Source organism: Lactuca serriola, chromosome 4 (genome assembly GCF_051521515.1).
Source record: "Lactuca serriola cultivar US96UC23 chromosome 4, Lser_US96UC23_V15, whole genome shotgun sequence".
Taxonomy (NCBI): domain Eukaryota; kingdom Viridiplantae; phylum Streptophyta; class Magnoliopsida; order Asterales; family Asteraceae; genus Lactuca; species Lactuca serriola.
In genome coordinates this window covers 69,196,868-69,220,166 of record NC_136411.1, presented here as the reverse complement: position 1 = coordinate 69,220,166, position 23,299 = coordinate 69,196,868, and the positions used below count along the sequence as shown (strand labels likewise).

General features: G+C 41.0%; 1 protein-coding gene across 1 annotated transcript in view; it reads left to right on the top strand.

The window, feature by feature from the left end:
- The first annotated feature begins 236 nt into the window (after positions 1-236).
- The window catches only part of LOC145098491 (uncharacterized), a 35,155-nt gene continuing 12,092 nt past the window's right edge, over positions 237-23,299 (top strand). The window contains exon 1 of the mRNA XM_079036128.1: positions 237-498. Coding sequence (XP_078892254.1) covers positions 237-498 — 262 coding nt within the window. The remainder of the gene's footprint in view (positions 499-23,299) is intronic.

Sequence of the window (23,299 nt, the reverse complement as noted above, 5' to 3'; positions counted from 1 at the left end):
GTAAATTCAATAAGCTGGGAGAACTTGAAAGCCATGATGATGAGAGAGTACCCTCCATGAGGCGAAATTCACAAACTCGAGCAGGAACTCTGGAATCTCAAGATGGTTGATTCTGACGTATCAACCTATACCAATAGATTCTGTGATCTGGCAATTCTATGCCCAGAAATGGTTGCTCTTGAGAGCAAGAAAATATAGAGATATATTTGGGACTGTCGCCCCAGATACAGTCAAGCATGCTAGCTTCAAGGCCTGTTACTTTTGACGGCGTTAAAGAACTGGGACAATCTATTATCGATCACGGAAACTACTTGAACGCAACAATTGCTACACCCGATCAACAAAAGGGAAACAACAACAACAGGAAGATAGGTTGGAACAAGAGGAAAGGAGGGTCTTCACAAGAATCCTCAAAGAAACAACAACTAGTTATAGTAAATGCTGCTATTGTACCTACTGTTGTTCCTACTAACCCCTTTCCAGCTAAGCCTTATGGGGGTAACCTTCCGAAGTGCAACAAATGCAACTTCCCCCACAATGGACCTTGCCGAGAAATGCAGTGCTCTAACTGCAACAGAAAGGGGCATACTGCCCGTTTCTGCAAGACTCCCGCAAAGCTGAACACTCAAGTTCCCATTGCTGGTGTAGGCCAAGCTTGCTACAGTTGTGGCGAGGTGGGTCACTTCAAAAGAAACTGCCCAAAGGCAGCGAATACTGGCGAAGTGGGGCGAGTTTTGGCTATGAGTCACGAGGAAGCTGTAGCTGATCCTACGATAGTTACTGGTACGTTCTCCTCGATAATTCATAAGCATGCATATTATTCGATAGCAGAGCATAGAGAAGTTTTGTAAGCCAGAAATTTGTTCATTTACTTAAACGAAAACCACATACACTAGAGGAACCAATCACTGTAGAAATGGAAAACAGGAAAACGGAAAGTACTAACTGCATATACGTAGGTTGTACTCTAACTCTAGATGGTCATTCTTTCCAAATAGACCTCATGTCGGTCTCAATTAAAAGTTTCGACATCATAATCGGCATGGATTGGTTAAGTCATCGTCGCGCCGACATCATGTGCTTTGATAAAGTAGTTCGTCTTAACCTCCCTAACAACGAAACCCTAGTTATCTATGGAGACAAATCTAGTACGAACCTTCGCATCATTTCGAGTATTCAAGCTCAAAAGTGCTTACGAAAGGAAAATCATGCATTCCTTGCACACATCGTCCATACGAGTCAATAGGTAAAGGAAATTCATAACATTCCAGAAGTACGTGACTTTCCCGACATCTTTCCAGAAGAACTACCGGGATTACCACCGCAGCGTCAAGTCGAGTTCAGAATCGACTTAGTGCCAGGGGCTACGCCAGTAGCCAAATATCCTTATCGTCTGGCACCAGTAGAGATGCAGGAGCTTTCCTGTCAGCTTAACGAACTTCTCAAGAAGGGATTCATTAGGCCAAGCTTCTCACCATGGGGAGCACCGGTCTTGTTCGTCAAGAAGAAAGACGAATCGTTTCGTATGTGCATCGACTATAGGGAACTCAACAAGCTTATCGTTAGAAATCGTTATCCTATACCCTGAATTGATGACTTATTTTATCAACTACAATGAGCAAATTACTTCTCGAAGATAGATCTACGATCCGGGTATCACCAGTTGCGAGTGCTAAAGGAAAATGTCCCCAAGATAGCCTTCCGAACTCGTTATGGACACTACGAATTTGTTGTGATGTCGTTCGGATTAACCAACGCACCAGCTGTATTCATGGACCTAATGAATAGGGTGTGCCGTCCTTACTTGGATCAGTACGTTATCATCTTCATCGACGACATACTTATCTACTCCCGAAGTAAGGAGGAGCATAGTCAACACCTATGAAAAGTCTTAGAAAGATTACGATCGGAGAAGCTCTATGCGAAGTTCCCCAAATGCGAGTTTTGGATTCGAAGAGTCGAATTCTTGGGCCATGTCGTTAGCGAAAAGGGAATACACGTGGACCCTTCCAAAATCAAGGCTATTAAGAACTGGTCAGCACCAAAGACACCTACTGAAATTTGTCAATTTCTAGGTCTCGCTGACTACTATCGCAGGTCCATACATAACTTCTCTAGTATCACGAAACCACTTAATACACTGACCCAGAAAGGCGTAGCCTTTGACTGGGAAGAGAAACAAGAGAAGGCGTTCCAAACACTGAAGCGAGCCTGATGCACCGCACCAATACTATCCCTCCCAGAAGGAATAGAAGACTTCGTAGTCTATTGCGATGCATCCAACCAAGGGCTCGGATGTGTTTTGATGCAACGAGGTAAGGTCATCCCCTATGCCCCGAGACAGTTGAAGACGCACGAGGTCAATTACACCACACATGATCTTGAGTTAGGACCAGTTGTGTTTGCTCTGAAGATCTGGAGACATTATCTGTACGGTACGAAAAACACTATCTTTATAGACCACAAGAGCCTTCAACACATCTTCGATTAGAAGGAGATCAACATGAGACAACGACGGTGGGTCGAGCTACTCAATGACTACGAATGTGGAATTCATTATCATCTCGACAAGGCCAACGTAGTATCTGACACCGTAAGTCTAAAAGAATACTCTTGTCGTAGAGTCAAATCATTGACTATGACAATCCATTCACACTTGTCCACACAAAATATGGAGGCTCATCTCGACGCTTTGAAACCTGAAAATTTGGCAAGAGAATCCCTGAGAGGAATAGATAAGAACTTGGAAATCAAGGGTGGCAGAGCGTTATATTTCATGGACCGAATCTGGACACCGAAACACGGTGGCTTCAGAGACGTGGTCATGACCGAGGCGCACAACACTCGGTATTTCGTCCACCCGGGTTCAGATAAGATGTATCTGGATCTTAAAAAGTTATACTGGTGGCCTAACATGAAAGCAAAAATTGCTACCTTCGTGAGTAAATGCCTTACTTGCGCAAAGGTAAAGGTCGAATACCAGAAACCATCAGGTTTACTTCAGCAACCGGAGATACCAGAGTGGAAATGGGAGCGGATTACTATGGACTTCATAACCAAGTTACCCAAGACAACGGGCGGACTTGATACCATTTGGGTCATCATCGACAGATTGACCAAATCCGCACAATTCCTACCAATCAAAGAGACTAACAAAATGGAGAAGCTAACAAGAACATACATTAGGGAGATTGTACGATTGCATGGTGTTCCCGTATCCATTATCTCCGATAGAGATAGCATATTCACTTCGAGGTTCTGGAAGTCGCTATAAAGTTCCCAAACCGCCAGCATCAAGACAACGCCCCAACGAAGCTGATTCCCTAAATAATCTCTGACTGCAGATCCACTATCACACACACGCTAACAGATTCTAAAATGACAATCATTTAGTATCTAATCGCGGACTCATACAATGAGTCCATATCAGGGTAAAATCCCTTTCTACCCTTCCTCAAGTTTGGCCCATAGCCAAAGCCTAAACTAGATGTCAAAAGTTCCAATATCAAAATAAACCCCTTAAGTCCGATTATTGCTCAATTTTTCAAATTGGGCCTTATGGCCTTTACTCAAGAAGATACAGAAAGCTAAAAGCCCAAACCATAAAATCTCAGATTGTCCATCACAACCCAATGCAAGCCAAACCCAAATCTTGATCCAAAGGCCAAAACCACTTCAAGACCACACTTGGCCCAATTTTCCAAATTGGGCCCAACTCCTTATTGGGCCTTATCCAAAGGTTTGATCCTCTACTTAGCCCAAAGCACACTTGTACAGTTAGTCCCTTAGGGCCCAACTATCAAAGCCCAAAAGACGACCCAATACATGAAGCCCAAAGTACGAAGCCCAACAGAAGACGTACGTGGGGCGTACCTCTTTGGTACGATGGGCGTACCTTGCCTCGCATTGACCCATTACGGGGCTTGACTCCGAACTCGGGGTGTATAACAACTTACGCGGGGCGTACCCTCGCAGTGGCCAAAATCATGATAAGTGCCTAATAGCTTAAGCACTTAAGCCCAAATTTCTGATCCACTACTCAAATGTGCTCTAGAACCATAAAGTCTCAAACTTTAAGACTTTGGTCTACTAAAAAGAGCTTAATACATGGTCTTAATCCATTAAGGCCTCCTACAAAGAACTAGGGACCAAACTAGCTGAAGGGATCTCATATTTATGCCATAGGACCCATCCTTGGGTCTGAAAGGACAACTGAACTCGACCAAAACAAAGCGTGCACAATATTGGGACTCTTGGGACAAGAAGAATGCCAAAAAGTAACCAAAACAATATCTACACAATCCAAGCATAAAGGTAGAAGCTTTATACCTTCTAAAGCTTCCAAAGATGGTGATAACACCATATCTACAAGCTTGATTCCTTCTTTGACTCCTTTGATGCACTAACTTCTTCTTTTGGCACACAAAAATCAAATCATAAGCTCAAGATGCTCAATATGGGGGTTAAGGTTTACTCGAAATGGCTTAAGAACTTGGAGGCTAGATAAGATGAGAGGAAATGGTCGATAAGATGCTTAAATACTCCATAAACCCTAAAAGTTAGGGTTTTACCCTGGCACTTCGTACACCCGGTGTACATATGTGTACGCCCAACCTACTAGGGCACGTCTTAATACATGTCACACCCCGAAACCGAAGGCGGAAACGTCTCAGGGCGGAGGTGACTTCATGTGAATATCATAACCAATGTACATAGTAAGCGAAGTAAAACACAAAACATTACATTACATAGATTTCATTACATCAGTTGAAAAGTTAAGTAGTACAAGTTTTATAGATACATAAGTTTAAACAAAAGAAAGTCGTGACTTCCATTCGCTTCGTCTTCAGCAAAAGGACGCGGGGTACCTGTCTAAGGAGAACCTGAGAATACAAACAGTTTGAAAATCAGCATAAAGCTGGTGAGTTCATAAGCGGTTTGATTTTTATAAAAATGTACAGGGTTCCTTTAATTTTATGAAAAGTTATGACCCAAGAAAAATCTCATATTTTCTTAAAAGTAAAGTTTAGTTGTTATGTTAAGTTACACGGTTCTGGTTATGAATTGTGATTACCTCAGGAAAATCCTATATTTTCCTAATGTGAAAGATGTGTACTGAAAACCTGATTAACCTTGTGAAGTGTGTGTTTGTTTACCAACCCAAAAATGTAATGTAAAAGATGTACGAGTGTATTTCCCAGGAAAATCCCATATTTTCCTAAATGTTGGTTATCAGTTGTGAAAGATGTATTAGTTTTAATACATATATAAAACTAATATTAACAAAGTAAATTAACTACTTTATCCATTATTACTATTAAATGAATCTCTGTTATCCTAATTGCGAGTTCCATAACCATACAATAGACTAGATATGACAATAAGTAGTCCACATCACCTTATGACTTTCGTCACCCTTGAATCATTTCGGTTCGGCTGTAGCTAGCAGCCAGGTGCGGGGTAGTCAGCCCCGTATAGATCTATACACTCAAGTCACGTTCCATATCTAAGAGATTCTGGTTACGGGGACGGTCCTCCACTCGCGTATCTCTGTGGAGTGTTCACCGAGGACGTGTCTCCAATTATATAGGATTAACAAGTTTAGAAGTAATAATGCTAAATGTCTTATACTATGTTCTTTTTATAAAGACGATCCTCCACTCGCGTATCTCTGTGGAGTGTTTACCGAGGACAAAACATATAACTAATCCAATGCTTTTAACAATAATGTTATGGTACAAATCACTTGAAAGATATATAATATAACATTATTTAATAAGATATGAAATTGGTTTGTAATGGTTCTGCAAGTTAAATAGTTGATTAATACGGTTTCAATTGTTAAAAGCAAGTGAAATATGAAACATTTCCAATGAAATAAAAGTGTTTAAGTACAAGATATTCTTGTACTTTCTGCTTGTATTCCCCCTGAAAATATTGAAAAACCATTGAAAAAGGGTAGGGGTATGAACTCACCGAACGCGGAATGTGACGACTAGGATGCTAAACGTCGAACCGAGGCTTGAATACGAGCGAGGTTCCTATGTAATATTAAATAATACACACATATATCTAATTAGATTTAAATTCACTAATTAGATACACTTAAACATTTCAAGACGTGTAAACACTCCATATCGAGTGTTTGGAGTGACCCGGGTGACGTTTCTGGACATGAATGGCTAGGATATGAAGTTTACTCTTCAAGAGTAAACTCTAAGGAGTGTTAACGGCCCTATACACCCATCCCCATGAGTTTACGGCCGTAAACTCATGGTGGGTGTCCTTATGTGCTAAATGACCTTAAATCAAAAGAGGGGTGTTGCTAGGTTTGGTTCTAGGGCATTTGAAAGGGGCTAAATCAAATATATGGACTAATAGATGAGTTTACGGTAGTAAACTAAGTGTTTACGGCTGTAAACTCTCACCCACATCAATCTTAAGTGTTTTGAAGGCCAAAGACTAATAAAAAATGATTCAACTCAAATTTACAAGACTTGGGGTGAATTTAGGGCATCAAATGACACACTTCTAGGAGTTTACGGCCCTGGAGCATATGCTATGGCCGTAAACTCTCAATTAGAGGATTTTTGATATGTTTAAGGCCCCTAAATGATTTTTGGTTGATTCTAGGATTTATTCCAAGGTTTATGAGGTGTGTAAGTTGCATTTTAACACCCAAAAAGGAGTTTACTACCCATGTATATGAGTTTACGGCCCAAGCTTGTTCTTGGGCAGTAAACTCATGTTTACTCCTCAAATGTTGAGTTTAAGGTGTCCTAATTCCAATCCAATAAGTCCTTAATTCATATCTAAGCTCTAATGGTGATTTGGATGGGTTTTAAGGCTCAAAAACCCCATTTACATGTGTTCACGGCCTAAGGTTGTTCCAGGGCCGTAAACACATGTTTATGGTCCTATTCCATAATTTCAACATGAAAATGAAGGCTAAGGATGTTATACTAGGAGCTAGGATGATTACCTTGGTGTTTTGAAGCTTGAAATGGATGATTTTTGGACCTAAATATTTGTTTAAGGAGAGAGGTTAGAGAGAGAGAGTGAAAAGGCTCCAAATTAGTCTTAAATCACTTGAAATATGGTTTGAATTGGATACACGGTGGAATTCTACCCGATACCGTCGTTAACCGATGCTTTTGGTCGCACCCGATTAAGTTGTCGTTACCCGATATGGTCGAAACTATAATTTTTCATATTACTAGTTTGGGACGTTTTCACATGTTTCCAACATGTTTAGATACTTACAAGGTCAAAATAAAAGTTTTAACTTAATTGACCTAGTTCAAAGATGAAAGCGGAACAATTCGCTTAAGACGAGTTTTATTGATGAAACGGTTACGGCGAGGGAACAAATTTTGGGTTGTTACAATACGCTTGGCGTACACGTATGTACATTGGGCATACGTGTAACATCCCAACCGTCAGGTATCATTATTATTCCATTTAGATTTCTTTTTTTAGGTCTACTCGAGGAGTTGACGCTGTGACTCGTCGAGTAGCAGCGGGCCAGGACATGTCATTTAATGAGTGACTCGTCGAGTCGGCATGGGGGACTCGACGAGTAGGAGCTGGCATTGGAAACCCTAAATTTCAGGGTTTTTGCACCCTATATATTGGACCATTAGCGCCTCCCACTGTCCTCTACCACCCCTTGAGAGCCAGAAACCCTAATTTCAGTGAGTGTGAGCTTGGAGGGTGTTTGGAGCTTTGAGAAGTGATTTTTTGTGAAGGAAACTTGTAGATCAAGAGGCTAGCATCAAGGATTTCGTGTGGATCCACAATCCACTCCAGCTTGGGTACGTTTTGGAGGTAATAAGCTGTTACCTTAACCTCTTTTCTTCTAGAATCATTCATATGTGGAGGCTAGGGCTTTCTTGGGTTATTCATTAAGGGATTTTGTTATGGGAACTAGATCTGAAGTTGAAACTTCAGATCTGAACCTCTTTTGAGTCCTAAGTCCATAAAGTTTCCAGCTCTTGCAAGGATGAGACTCTCTTAAGGTGTAAAGCTCCATTAGAAACTTAGATTGGACATTTAGAGCCCATAGGGCCTTGCATGCACGTAAAGTTTGCAACTTTACGTGATAAACATGCCCTAGAAGCTTGGATCTACAATATGGAGCCGCCGCATGGCTTAAAAAGTGTCTGTATGGATGATGGACTGAAGGGAATCGGCGAGCCACATGAAGATGGCCATGTACTCGACGAGTTGGATGAACAACTTGGTGAGTCCGTTGAAGATCGGCGAGTCGGCTAGGGTTTCTCCCAATCCGTGGACACATATGAACTCGGCGAGTTAAAGGGGAACTCGACGAGCCAATCAAGGATTTCATGACTTCTCGAGTTCAGGGAGGACTCGACGAGTCGGTAAGCTACACTCGACGAGTCGTGTCAACATGGACTGTTGACTTTGACTATGGACTTTGAATTTGACCTAGAGTTGACCAGTTGACTTTTGAGGGTATTCTGGTAATTTGGAGATTTATGAAAAAGGGATTTTATGGTAACTATAGGTGGTGAAGTTCGTGTTGGTGATCCGGGAGTTGAGCTTTTTAGTTTTAGACGACAGTTGCGAGGTGAGTGATCCTCACTATACTAAGGGGTCTAAGGCACCAAGGCCGGCTCATTGGATTCAATATCTTAGTAGTTACTGATATGTTGAGTTTGAGTTAGTAATGTATGCCAGTTGTTATGCTAGTTGGTAGGTCGGTAGGACTACCTGTGATACTGATTGGTTACATGTATGTGCATTTATCTGTTACATGTAGACATGTTATGTGGAATGGGTTGAGGTGGTACCGCTCCGTGTGGTAGCCAACATACCCTAGAGTATTCAAGATATGAGCTGAGGGACCGATAGGCATTCTAGACTTATACTAAGGACTCGGGAGCATTCCAGATACGAGCTGAGGGCCCAGTAGGCATTCCAGACTCGTACTGAGGGCTCGGTGGCAATCCAGATGTGAGCTGAGGGCCCGGTAGGCATTTCAGACTCATACTGTGAGCCCATGGGTATTCCAATCTGTGAAGTTGTGGACCCGTTACGTGCTCATCTGTTTCAGTTTGTTTTGATATGTTATTGTTGATATGGTTATGTGGACTGTATGTGTATCAGTATTTTGGGGGTAACTCACTAAGCTTTCGGGCTTACAGTTTAAGTTTATTGTTTCAGGTACATCAGGGGATCGCGACAAGGCGAAGGCATGATCGTACAGCTCCTTATATTATGTTTATTTTTCTGGGAAAACTCTGATAATTAATACTTTGAAAACAAAGTTGTAATGTTTTGATGAACTTGACATGTTTTTAAAAGTTTAAATTGGTTTGAAATTTTTGGGTGTTTCAGTACGAAGTGCCAAGGTGAAACCCTAACTTTTAGGGTATGTGGAGTATTTAAGCAACTTATGGACCATTTCTCCTCATCTTTTCCAGCCTTTAAGTTCTTGAGCCGTTTTGATTAAACCCTAACCCCCATAGTGAGCGTCTTATGCTTATGATATGATTTTTTTTACCAAAAGAAGAAGATAGTGCATCAAAGGAGTCAAGGAAGGAATCAAGCTTGTAGATCTGGGGTTATCACCATCTTGGGAAGCTTTAGAAGGTATAAAGCTTCTACCTTTATGCTTAGATTGTGTAGATCTTGTTTTGGTTACTTTTTGGCATTCTTCTTGTCACAAGAGTCCCAATATTGTGCATGCTTTGTTTTGGTTGAGTTAAGCTGTCCTTTCAGACCTTAGGATGGGTCCTATGGCATAAAAATGAGGTCCCTTGAGCTAGTTTGGTCCCTACTTCTTTGTAGGAGGTCTTAATGGATTATGACCATGTATTAATCCCTTTTTAGTCGACCAAAGTCTTAAAGTTTGAGACTTTATGGTTTTAGAGAGCATTTGAGTAGTGGATCGGAATTTTGGGCTTAAGTGTTTAAGCCATTAAGCACTTATCATGATTTTGGCCTCTGCGAGGGTACGCCCCGCGTTAGGAGTCAAACCCCCATAATGGGTCAATGCAAGGCGAGGTACGCCCAACGTACCCAAGAGGTACGCCCCGCGTACGTCTTCTTTTGGGCTTCAGACATTAGTGTTCGGGTATTGGGCCATCTTTTAAGCTTTGATACTTGGGCTCTAGTGGACTAACTAGACAAGTGTGCTTTGGGCTATGGAGAGGATCGAACCTTTGGATAAGGCCCAATAAGGAGTTGGACCCAATTTAGCTAAGGCCCATGAAGTGGTTTGGGCCTTTGGATAAAGATTTGGGTTTGGCTTGCATTGGGTTGTGATGGACCATCTGGGATTTTATGGCTTGGGCTTTTAGCTTGTTGGATCTTCTTGAGTAAATGCTATTAGGCCCAATTTGGAAAATTGGGCCATAATTGGACTTAAGGGGTTTATTTTGATATTGTACCTTTTGACATCTAGTTTAGGCTTTGTCTATAGGCCAAGCTTGAGGAAGGGTAAAAGGTCTTTTACCCTAAAATGGACTCATTGTATGAGTCAACGATTAGATACTAATGGATTGTCATTTTGGAATCTGTTAGAGCGTGTGTGATAGCGGATCTGCAGTTAGAGATTATTTAGGGAATCACCTTCGTTAGGGCATTGTCTTGATGTTGGTGGTTCGGGATCTGGCAGTCAGCAGCTAGGGGTCGTTTGTGTGTTCGGCAACACGAGGTGAGTTTTCCTCACTATACTAAAGGGTCGAAAGCACCAAGGCCAGCCTTTTGGATTGTTATCCTGGTTATAGTGTGCTTGTATGTAGTTATGATATGTTAGATCGGTATCCTGGTAGATAGGATGTTGTTATGCTGTTATGATATGTTAGATCGGTATCCTAGTAGATAGGACGATGCTATGCTTAGTGATCTATATGATCTGTGCTTGTCTGTTGATTGTTTATGTGTTATGAGTATGTCGACATATGTGTGTGTATGGTTGGGTTGAGGCAGTCCTGCTTTGTGCTGAAGGCCTACAGACCCAGGGCGGCCTGGAATGACTGAAGGCCCTGAGAGGCGGTCCAGTTAGGTCGAAGTCCCGACGAGCAGTCCGGATAGACTGTAGGCACTACGAGGCGATCTAGACGTGTCGAAGGCTCGGAAGCGGTCTAGATAGGTTGTAGGCACTGCGACGTGGTCCAGTTAGGCTAATGGCTCAGTATGCATGCTGTTATTTGTATATGTGCTGCTGTTTGTGTGTTGGTACTTTGGGGGAACTCACAAAGCTGTGTGCTTATGGTTTCAGTTTATTGTTTTACGTGCTTCAGATGTTTTGGCAATGCGAAGGCATGACCGTACACATCCTCGCGTTTTGGACTTATGGTTTCTGGGAAGCTCTAATATTGTCAATGTTTTGAAAACTATGTATAAATGATTCCGGTTTTAAATAAATGTTTTGGAAACAACGATTTCGTAAATACTTCTGTAGAAAAAGGATTATTTTGGAAAGTTTAAATTTTACTGAAATTTTATGGGTGTTATAAGTTGGTATCAGAGCCTTAGTTTGAGTGAATTGGAGGAACACTCGTGTGAATCCAGTCTCAAACTAACAAAAAAGGGGTTTTCAAAGCAAATTTTCAAATGGTTTTCAAAATAATCAAAGAGGATGTGATGTGTACAATCAGTTGGAGCCAGTAAGTTGACCCCAAATTACCACATAGTTATTTGAGCTTCTGATATGTTATGATATGTTAGAACATCGTGCTAGCAATAGGCTATGGATCTTCAGGAATTGCATGTAGAATTGTCTGATTATATGATGCCTTAGTTCCTATAGATTTCTCTTGTTGAGATGACCTGTGACTCTTTCGCGTGTGAACTGGCTATTCAGTGGATACGCTAAGTCACATGATGCATGGTTTAAAGGATCTTAGGCTGAGATGTTTGATCCTGCTGCACAACTCTCATCTGAGTCCAACCGTTGTGGGATTGAATCTTTTAGCCTAAGATTGTTTAAACATTGGGGTATCTGATTGTATTCATGCGATAGTCATCTGACACCAATGTAGGGTCGTATGGAAAGCATGGTATAGATGAGTCTTATGGGGTCAACCGGCCAGTAGCGTTCTTGGACAAGGTAGAGGTGGTTTCCTTGGTTGAGCGCAGTTCATAGCGGGTCGGCATGAGGAAGGATTAGCCACTCTCGAGAGAGTGAAGGCAGGGCGAAGATGCACGCAAGGTGCTGGAAGTCTGAGATCGAGGATTTCATGGGAGGATATGTCTGGTTTTATTGCATCTGAGTGCTATTCGGCTTTTCTGCTCGAATGTTGCTTTCTTTGTGCTTTGTGGGACCCATGTTGATGGGAGCTAACCGTCAAATGAATACATTAAAATTACATGCTATGAGGGTTAAATAATCTTAGGATAAAGGACTTGGACCTATTGCGCAGCTCTCGTCCGAGTCCAACCGTTGTAGGGCTAGGTCCTTTAGCTGAAGGATTATTTAAGCTTGGTTACATATAATTGTATTCGTAAAGTGGTTAGCTGGCATTGGTAGGGGGTTCTTTAGCAGCTGATGGCAGAGGAGGTGTGGTGAGTCCTAAGATAGCCTAGGGAGTATTTAGTGCGGTTGTTTTGCTGTTGAGCAAGTTTCAGGAGTATTTTATGACTAGGACTTAGAGGACCTGAGATGATTCTTGATGAAATGATGGATAGGTGTGGAAGGTAGTATTGGGCCCGTACTACTGAAAGCACAAGATCCATAACCGAATCAAGGAAGATCTCAGGGATTCTAAGGGCTGGTCAGGGAAGTTAGCATGGTTGGATACCATGGTTCGCGACAGTAGTTCTGTTCCTGTCAATCTTTTAGTTATGACTACTCAGGTATGAGGATGGACCTGGTATGTGTTTTGAGCCCAATGGTATTTTGGATTTTGGGTTGTGTGGTGCAAATCTAGTGAGTTTTGGTTTGATTCCTCGGGGGTTTTGCTCGAGGCCGGGAATACGAGTCGCATGACTCAAGAAGGGGATGATGATTACGATCGGCTGGAGATTTGTAGCTAAAAGCGGAATATTCGATTGATGGATTGCAATTTCGTTATCTTTGGTAAGGTTTGAGCCCTTTCGGTTTTCTGAGTCCGAAGGAGTAAGTAGGCTTATGACCCTAGGGTCAGGTTGTATTTCCAGCTTGAGGTCAGTCGGTCACAGGGGTTGACGGCAGTATTTCGGCGCTGATAAACACAGGTGGATTGATGTGGCATGGGTATCTTGCGAGGCAAGTTAGGTACCATATTCTCGGGTAGGCCGGGTGTCAGATTGCCATTTGGATTGCAAACATGGATTAGTTCATGTCACCTGGGATTAAAGGGGAGTTTTCCTGAATGCCCTCAGGTTGTGTCACAACTAGCATGTTTGCTAGGAAATTCTACTCTCATGCAATCATTCACCTAGTGTAATAACTTTTACTCTAAGTGAATACTATACTTCATTCTCATTCAAATATATCTCATATGTTCAAATAAGGGTTGGAAACCCTAGAAATTCCAACCTAAGTCCATTTTGGACTAGGATTTCCTTATTGGACCTAACGGGCCAATAAGATTTCAACTTGATTGTTTTGGGCTTAGAACTCTTAATGGGACTCTAAGTGGAACCATATCCACCACCTTCATATATTTACAAACACTCTCAAATTCATCTTGAAGACACTCTCTTATCCTCCAAATAAAAATCACGTGGGTTGTTTGTGTTCCAAGGGGTTCTTCAACAAAGTTCATCACATTTGGTAAGTTTTAGTTAGACTTCATAGTTTTAACTCCAAGTTACACCTTAAATCTCTTCTTAACCCACATCATTTCATGATCCATACCCTAGAACTTCATAGAACTCGAGATCTACTCAAGGGAAGCTTGCAAGAGCCGAAAACTTCCTCTTTTTCTTCACTAAAACCGAAATCAACAAGCAAGGTGAGTTCATACCCCCTTGTTTTTGGTTTTTACTTGTTTTTGGGGGAGAATACAAGTTGATTTGTGTAGATCTATGTGTATATGCATGACTATGTGTGTTTTCCATGAATTATTTGGTGATTATGTGTTGATATCTTCACTACTCTAAAAATATGTTAAGAAACTTGAAGTTTATCACTAGGATCTTCATATGAATCTTGAGAAAAGTATGTTTTATCACAAGTATTACGTGTAAACATGTAGATCTGGGATTTGTATACTTGATATAGCAAAAATAAGTGTTGTGTTCAAAGATCTATAAGCTAAACTCACAAAACAGCCCTTGACAGAAAACTTTTGGTCCAATCTCGGACTGTTTTGACCATCCAAATGGAAGTATTTTTCAAAACTGTTTTACATGGATAAAGTTCAGATTTATACTTTTAAAGTGACTACTCTCACGTTTTCATATGATTTTTCTACAATTTTTGGCGAATTTTACAAAACTGCCTATCATATTTGAAATAATTTCGGACCAACCTGTGAAGATGAGTAATTTCACACTAGTTTGAAGCCATCAAAAATTATGAGAAAAATTGTGAGCAAGGTAGACAAAATTTCCAAACTTCCAAAATTTACGGATCCAGATTTCGACTTACGATGAATTTTCTACAAATTTTCTAATAACTAGTTCAGAAAAGCCAAAAACCAGAAAAATATGTAATTTCACAAAACCAAGCCAAAAATGATATTTTTGACAAAAATGGGTTTAAAATGCTATTTTTATCACAAAGTAGTCATCAACACAAGTTTTTAACAAAATTGGAGATTTAAGTGTTATTCTTAAAAAAATTGCGCCTTAATTGTAAATTTTTGGCTTATTGGGCCAAGAACGTTATTTTTACAAAAGTGGGCTTTAGATATCAATTATGTAAATAATCAAGCTAAAATAAACAAAACAATAACAAATCGGTTAAAAACGACATTTATATCCTTATTGGGTCTGGAAATAATATACATGTTTAGTGGGCCTTAGTGTCCTTTTACATGCATATTGGGCTCGAGATAGGTATTCATATCCTTATTGGGCCTGGAAATAATATACTTGTTTAGTGGGCCTTAGTGTCCTTTTACATGTATATTGGGCTTAGGATAGACATTCACATTCCTTTTGAGCCTGGAAATAATAGACACGTATAGTGGGCCTTAGTGGTCCACTTACATGTTTATTGGGCCTAGGAATGGGTTTTATATGCGTTATTCTTTTTATGCTATTTTAGTGGATACTATTTGCATGCTATTTGGGCCTATAAATACCTTACATGTGAAATGGGCCTTAGTTGTCCTTTCACATATATTTTAGGCCCATGTTATATAATCTCATTCCCTTTAGGTCTTGAAATGATTTACATGTTTAGTGATGCCTTAGTGGTTCACTTACATGGATCATTGGTCCTAGAATGAGTTTATACATTTTCTCTTCGCATAAATTCGATTAAGGATCTAGCGAGTTTTTATCGGTTGACACCTATTAAGTGTACGATCGCAACCTGTAGTTATAACCAGAGTCTCTTGAAGGGAGAGCGGGTATTTGTGTATAGATCTATACGGGGATGACACCCCACACTTGAGCTGTTCGCTACAGTTAGACTAACTCAGTCTAGGGTGACGAAAACCTTATTGTATTTTCCGTCGGCGTCCACGATGCCAAGACAGGTGAAATTGTCATAAATTAGTATGGTTATGACGGCTCGCTTAGAGGAATTAACGTTATGAAGTTTACGGAAGACCATTCTCTTTTCTCTTGGATTACTCGGAAACATTCTCTTACTAGTACTCAACCTCGGGGGTTGGTATGGCAACTTTCTCTTGTACAGACAACATCGGGTTGTCTGGGAACATTCTCGTTACATGCTCTTACATTCTCTCTACATTCTATTTACCTTTTTAGTCAAATAACAATAACATACATGCATTAATACAAGATATAACACAAACACACTAAACAGTTTTCAAAAAATATCGGATTTTCTGGTGGTTTTCAAAGTTATACAAATCATTTTCTCAAACGTGCTTATGAACTCACCAACATTTTTATGTTGACCGTTTTCAGAATAACTTGTATTCTCAGGAAATCGTTGAAGCAGGATGAACAAAACAAACTAATGGATATTGTGTTATATTTTGTTTCATCATACTCTTACTATGTTGTAATATTACATGTGTGATGATGATGATGTTATGTTATAATTATATTCACTATACTGATATTTCAAGATGAAGTCACGCGCAAGCCCCCGGACGTTTCCGCCGTCTGGTTCGAGGGTGTGACAGGTTGGTCAGGGTAACTTAGGAGGAGGAGGAGGTCAGGATTTCTTCAAATGTTTTGAGGGTGTGTCATCCCCTATATTCTTAGGGGTTGTATCGAGAATTGTATTGTGTTGGAATTTTGAAGGATTGGGTAAGTTATATCCCATGTTGAATTTCTACTATTAGTCATTGGGGGTCGTTATATGTCATTCTGCATGCCAGAAGTCTTCAACTAAAATTCAGGTTTCTCTTGGGTTCTGATTGATCTGTAGCGGGATGATCATTTGGCGTATGTTATCCATTCCATGGTCAAGAAAGATCGTACCTGGTTGAGCCAGTTTGAGTTGTGAGTTGATTTCTAACCATTGGGTGGTAGTTAAAACCCTAAGTGGGGGAGAATTGGGGATTCTAAGGTTGAGTGTCAGGCATTGAAGGTTTTGTCAGTTGCTGTTCGGACTGCAGTTTTTAGATTTGTTGGGTAGATAACGATCGGTGAACCTCTCCAGAAGCAGGTATGTTCAGCCCCATGTAGGTTTGTGATTATCTTGTTTAGGTGTCAAGATGTCCTCGACCATAGGTCATTGAGTTCGTCTTTCAGCGGAAATTCCTCGAAGGATTCAATAGGCGACAGTTAAGAGTAAGGAATGTGTCACCTACCCTCCAGTGTAGTGTGTTATGTTTCCCTTGGTCTTTGGGTATGTTTATCCTCTATGGTGCAGTGGAATTCTGGTTCATAGTAAACTCAGGTGTTGGCAACTTTGAGGATCGCCTTGGAAGTCCTCTCGAGTTAGCTTCACATTGTTAGAATCTGTTCAATATTAATCACGTAGCATTGGTGTTTAGTTCGACTTATGTGCCTGATTCGGTTGGGTTATCGCCTTCGAATTGGATCAAGAATTCGACCATTTTCCTAACCTCGGGTTGTACGCGACCATGGGTTTGTAAGTTTTGCTTGGGTAGCAACTTGTTCTATAAGTGAATCGTACATGGTAGGGTTGCAGCATGGTGGTGAGCGTTCAGTGTTGTGTGGGACGGTGATTAGGTCCCCTCAAGGCAGTGAAAGGAGGAAGGTATCTTTAGGACCCACAATGTTGGGCAAGCAATGTAATACCGACAAGGTCAGTATGAGATCAGGAGCATTCCAGCTACAGACCAAGGACCTAGTAGGGGTATTCCAATCATGGGTTGTGGGCCTAATGGTCATGGTTGTTCATTTAATCTCTTTGGGATACTCTCAGTATTGACGCGTTGATGGGGATCAGAAGACCCATTTGTCGGTTGGTTTGGATAGGGAGCGGTCAAGGGTTGTTGGGAGTGCCAGTCGGGTATCAGAATGAATCTGTGGAATATTTGATTTGTATTTTTGTTTGTTCACAAGTTGTTGTTAGGGATTGGATGAAATGCGGAAGTTCTTGGTTTGATAACCTTCTTTCTTCGGTTCGGAGGTTGGTAATGGCATGAAAGAGAGTCAAGGGTTATACTAAGGTTTTGGTGTATCATATGGATTCGGAATGGGAAAGGTTCGTTATCAACCTGTTTGAGGATATTTTCTGCATGATTTGTGGTATGTTCAGGTATAAACTTCGGTTGGATTCATGGATGGCCATTTCGGGATGGCTTATAGTGGAAACTTGTGTTGAGAACCGTAAGTGTATCCGTATGAGGCATGCATTCTGGAAGTCAGTGAGGTAAGTGGGGAATCTTTGGGTTTGAGGTGCGAGTCGCAAGTTTTAGGCGAAAGGTGTGATGTCATCGATAGTGAGATCGAAGGTGGCCAGGTTAGAATGTCCCTGTCTTTCAGGTTCTGGGAACCGGGTTAGATCTTTATCCTGATTGACTATGGCGACACATTGTATTTGGGTGGGTTGAGGTGGTCCTGCTCTATGCAGTAGGCCAAGATACCCGGTGCGGGCCGATTGTAAGTGGTAGGCACGGAGGCTTAGGGGGAGCGGTAGGGTTGAGGCGGTAGGCCAACAAACCCTGAGAATTTTAACCCGATGATTGATTGGAATTCAACATGTTGATATTCCATACCGAGGCTGATCGGGACAGTCATGGGTGTTAGTAGTTATGAGCTAGCAGTGATGTGTATAATGGTTCGGGAGTTAAAGGAAGCATTGTCGGTCGGCATAAGAGGTTCGTCTCCCAGTTGTCTCCATTGTTCATCATACCCTAGGAAGTTTTTTCAGCATAACTAGTTTTCTCTGGAAGGATTATCGAATCTCTTTTGTCCAGTAAAGAGTTGTCGGCAGCAGAGTATGATCCGTGGTTCTGTTTTCTGGAAGGAACTTCATGTTTCCAGGGTTGAGTAGTCCGTTTAGGGAATTAGTGATGGTTAGCATGGGCGGTCTATCGGGGAGCCAGACCAAATTCAAGTTTCCAGATTGCAGATTTTCAGGAAGTAGGGTTGTTTTGTTGCATGGGATTATGGATTCGTCTTCCTCGGATTGAAAAGATTTCTTTTGGGTTTAGTCTCCTTCGAAGGTCGATGAGTGTCATGGTTGTGGATGTGCCCCTCAGGTTGTCGGGTTGCCGGGGCTGGTAAGGAATGATTTCGAGGATGGAATTGAATTTAATTGGGGGAGAGTTGTAACACCCCATCTTTCAAGGAACTTCAAATTCATCCCTTGGATTTTAATTATGTCATTTTGGCCATTGGTTTGGAAAGAAGTGGCAAAAGGAGGCCCTAGTGGCAAAATGGTGATTTTGGGAACTTGAGTACTTTGCTGGGCGTACATGTGAGTACGCTAGGCGTATGAAGTGTCAGGGTGAAACCCTAACTATTAGGGTTTGTGGAGTATTTTAGCATCTTATGGATCATTTCCTCTCATCTTTTCTAGCCTCCAAGTTCTTGTGCCGTTTAGAGTAAACCCTAACCCCCATAGTGATCATCTTGAGCTTATGATGTGATTTTTGTGTGCCAAAAGAAGAAGTTAGTGCATCAAAGGAGTCAAGGAAGGAATCAAACTTGTAGATATGGGGTTATCACCATCTTGGGAAGATTTAGAAGGTATAAAGCTTCTACCTTCATGCTTGGATTGTGTAGATCTTGTTTTGGTTACTTTTTGGCATTTTTCTTGTCCCAAGAGTCCTAATATTGTGCATGCTTTGTTTTGGTCGAGTTAAGTTGTCCTTTCAGACCCTAGGATGGGTCCTAAGGCATAAAAAATAGGTCCATTGAGCTAGTTTGGTCCCTAGTTCTTTGTAGGAGGTCTTAATGGATTAAGACCATGTATTAAGCCCTTTTTAGTCGACCAAAGTCTTAAAGTTTGAGACTTTATGATTCTAGAGCACATTTGAGTAATGGATCTGAAATTTGGCTTAAGTGCTTAAGCCATTATGCACTTATCATGATTTTGGCCTCTGTGAGGGTATGCTCTGCATAAGTTGTTATACGCCCCGCATTTGGAGTCAAACCCCCATAATGGGTCAATGCGAGGCGAGGTACGTCCTGCGTACGTCTTCTGTTGAGCTTCAGACTTTGGGCTTCGGGTATTGGGCCATCTTTTGGGCTTTGATACTTGGGCCCTAATGGACTAACTGGACAAGTGTGCTTTGGGCTAAGTAGAGGATCAGACCTTTGGATAAGGCCCAATAAGGAGTTGGACCTAATTTGGAAAATTGGGCCAAGTGTGGGCTTAAAGTGGTTTGGGCCTTTAGATCAAGATTTAGCTTTGGCTTGCATTGGGTTGTGATGGACCGTCTGGAATTTTATGGTTTGGGCTTTTAGCTTGCTAGATTTTCTTGAGTAAAGGCCATTAGGCCCAATTTGGAAAATTGGGCTATAATTGGACTTAAGGGGTTTATTTTGATATTGGACCTTTTGACATGTAGGTTGGGCTTTGGCTATGGGCCAAGCTTGAGGAAGGGAAGAAAGGTCTTTTACCCTGATATGGACTCATTGTACAAGTCAATGATTAGATACTCATGGATTGTCATTTTGGAATCTGTTAGCGCGTGTGTGATAGCGGATCTGCAGTCAGAGATTATTCAGAGAATCAAATTTGTTGGGGCGTTGTCTTGATGTTGGCGGTTCGGGATCTGGCAGTCAGCAGCCATAGATCGTCTGTATGTTCGGAAGTGTGATGTGAGTTTTCCTCACTGTACTAAAGGGTCGAAGGCACCAAGGCCAACCTTTTGGATTGTTATCATGGTTATAGTGTGCTTGTATGCAGTTATGATCTGTTATGCTGTTATGATCAGTTAGATCGGTATCCTGGTAGATAGGATGATGCTATGCTTAGTGATATGTGCTTGTTTGTTGATTGTTTATGTGTTATGAGTATGTCGACATATTTGTGTGTGTGTATGGTTGGGTTGAGGCAATATTGCTTTGTGCTGAAGGCCTACAGACCCACGGCGGCTCAAATAGACTGAAGGCCCTGAGAGGCGGTCCAGTCAGGCCGAAGGCCCATCAAGCAGTTTGGATAGACTATAGGCCTTGGGAGGTGTTCCAGACGTGTTGCAGGCTCAGGAGTGGTCCAGATAGGTTGTAGGCCTTGCGAGGCGGTCCATTCATGCTGATGGCTCAGTATGCATGCTGTTATTTGTATATGTGTTGTTGTTTGTGTATTGGTACTTTAGGGGAAATCACTAAGCTGTGTGCTTGCGGTTTCATTTTATTGTTTTAGGTGCTTTAGATGTTTTGGCAATGTGAAGGCGTGACCGTACACATCCTCGTGTTTTGGACTTACGGTTTCTGGGAAGCTCTGATATTGTTAATGTTTTGAAAACTATGTGTAAATGATTCCGATTTTAAATAAATGTTTTGGAAACAACGATGTTGTAAATACTTATATACAAAAAGGATTGTTTTGGAAAGTTTAAATTTTACTAAAATTTTATGGGTGTTACAAGTGAAGGCGTGCAGGTTAGTTACACCTGATCCCACATCGGCTGGGAAGGAGAACGAAACATTCCTTAAAGGGGGTATGGATACCTTCTGTATCACAACACGTTTTAAAGTCGTGAGGGCAGCATATCCCATTAGAACTGTGCATTTAAGCGTGCCTGGGAGAAAGCAATCCAGGGATGGGTGACCCCCTGGGAAGTTTTTGCGTCGGGAGTCCAAAGCGGACAATATTGTGATACGTGCCAGAGGGGGATATTACAAATGGTATCGGAGTTGGGGAACGGGTCGATGTGTTCGACGGGGACGTCGAATACTATAATAGAGGGTAAAGGCGGGCAGGTTAGCTGCACCTGATCTCACATCAGCTGGGAAGGAGAACGACACATTCCTTAAAGGGGTGTGGATATCCTCTCTATCACAATGCGTTTTAAAGCCGCGAGGGAAGCAGATCCCATAAGAACTCTATAGTTAAGCGTGTCTGAGTGAGAGCAATCCAGGGATGGGTGACCCCTTTCGTGCAAGGAGCCCAAAGTGGACAATACTGTGATACGTGCCAGAGGGGGATGTTACACAAAAACAAAGGTGTTCATGCTCAGGAGGTAAAATTGGCTATTCAAACCCTAATCAACAAAGTCAAGAAGTTGAACTTAGTACCTTCAGCTAGTCCATCTCATCCATCTACCTTAGAAAGAACTAGCCAGCCTAGAAAGTCCAAATACACTAAGTTCCTTCTTCCATATGGCACTCCATACATCAACAACAAGCCACCCGGTGGGTGTTGAGCCAATTCAACATATGTTCATTTGGGAACCAGAATATGGTATTTTCTATCTTGATAGTCACAACCAAATAGGCTTTCAACAAACTAAAGACCTTCCTGATGTTCCTAGCGAACATCTGTTCAATCTTCGTCTATATGGTATGTGACACAAGGAATTGGAGCGAGGATATCATGTGTTGATTTCTTTTGAACTCAGTAAGTGTCTCGCTAATCTTCATCTTGATGACTTCAAGTAGTTGAAACCTAAAATGTTAACTGAAAATGAAAAATTACCCAATGATGACCTTGATGACTCTGTTGAAGATTATTTTTGACATCATCAGATAGGGGAGATTGTAAGGTCACACTTTATGATCTGATGAATCAAACACTACACACTGACCATCAACGCCAATGCTAGCGCCAGCGTCAGATCTTATCAGCGTTAACGTGAAGCAATGATCTTTGTGATCTTATGTTTATTAGGCAGTTATATGTATATATACAAAACAGATGTCTGATTAGTAATCTTAGTGATTAGGATCAGACCTTTACTTAGATAGGTATACATCCCTTATTTAGTGGGATTTAAGTTATTATAATCGTATATAATCAATATTAGGGTGAAACCCTTATGTAAGTCTTTGTGACATCGTTCTCGTTGTGAGAACATTCTATATTAGTGAAAGAATCTTTGTGATTACTTATTTTCTTTTGTTTTTTTTTTCTGTTTAATCTTTGCTTAGTTTGTTTATTCATTGTTACTCATACTTGAGTATATCCGATCGATATAAACCGTCAGTACATAGTGATTGGACATAGCATGGAGATTGCTGCAATATTCATGAGTACTTGGAAAATGGGAATTTTGAGTATTAAGGAAACTTGAGCTTAGAGATTACTTTATGGATTCAATCACAAGTAATTCTAAAACAATAATATCTTATATTCTTCAAAACGGAGATATATAAGTCATAGTTTGCAAGTTTGTTGTGCATTGGTTTTACATCAACGCATCTGTAACTGAATGTTATAAAAATTAATTCCGTGTATGGTATGGTGAGTAAAATGTATGATTATATAGTCAAAGTTTATTCGTTCCTTTTGCCTTAACATGAAAAAGCGATATCGTTGGGCCCCTTGATGATTTGATGTTGACATTCATGTGCTAGGCCTAGCCCGAACTAAATTGATTTGTTCAATTAGTAGTATGAACTTAGTCATCATAAATCGGAAGTCGGGAAACAAAATATTGGACTATGAGATTGATTTGTGTCCATGTCTCGTGTCCATAAGATATCTTGTAGAATGAAGGAATAATTGATTACTTATCTAAGGGCTAATGTTTGATTTTATCAAAGTTCAGTAGTGGCTGGGGAAAGTACTCATTACTAGTTATTCAAAGTCTATATTTGCAATTGTAGCTGGTGAGTTGTCGAAGTGGGAGACTATTGGAATAAGTGTCTAAGGTCATAACTAAATTGATAT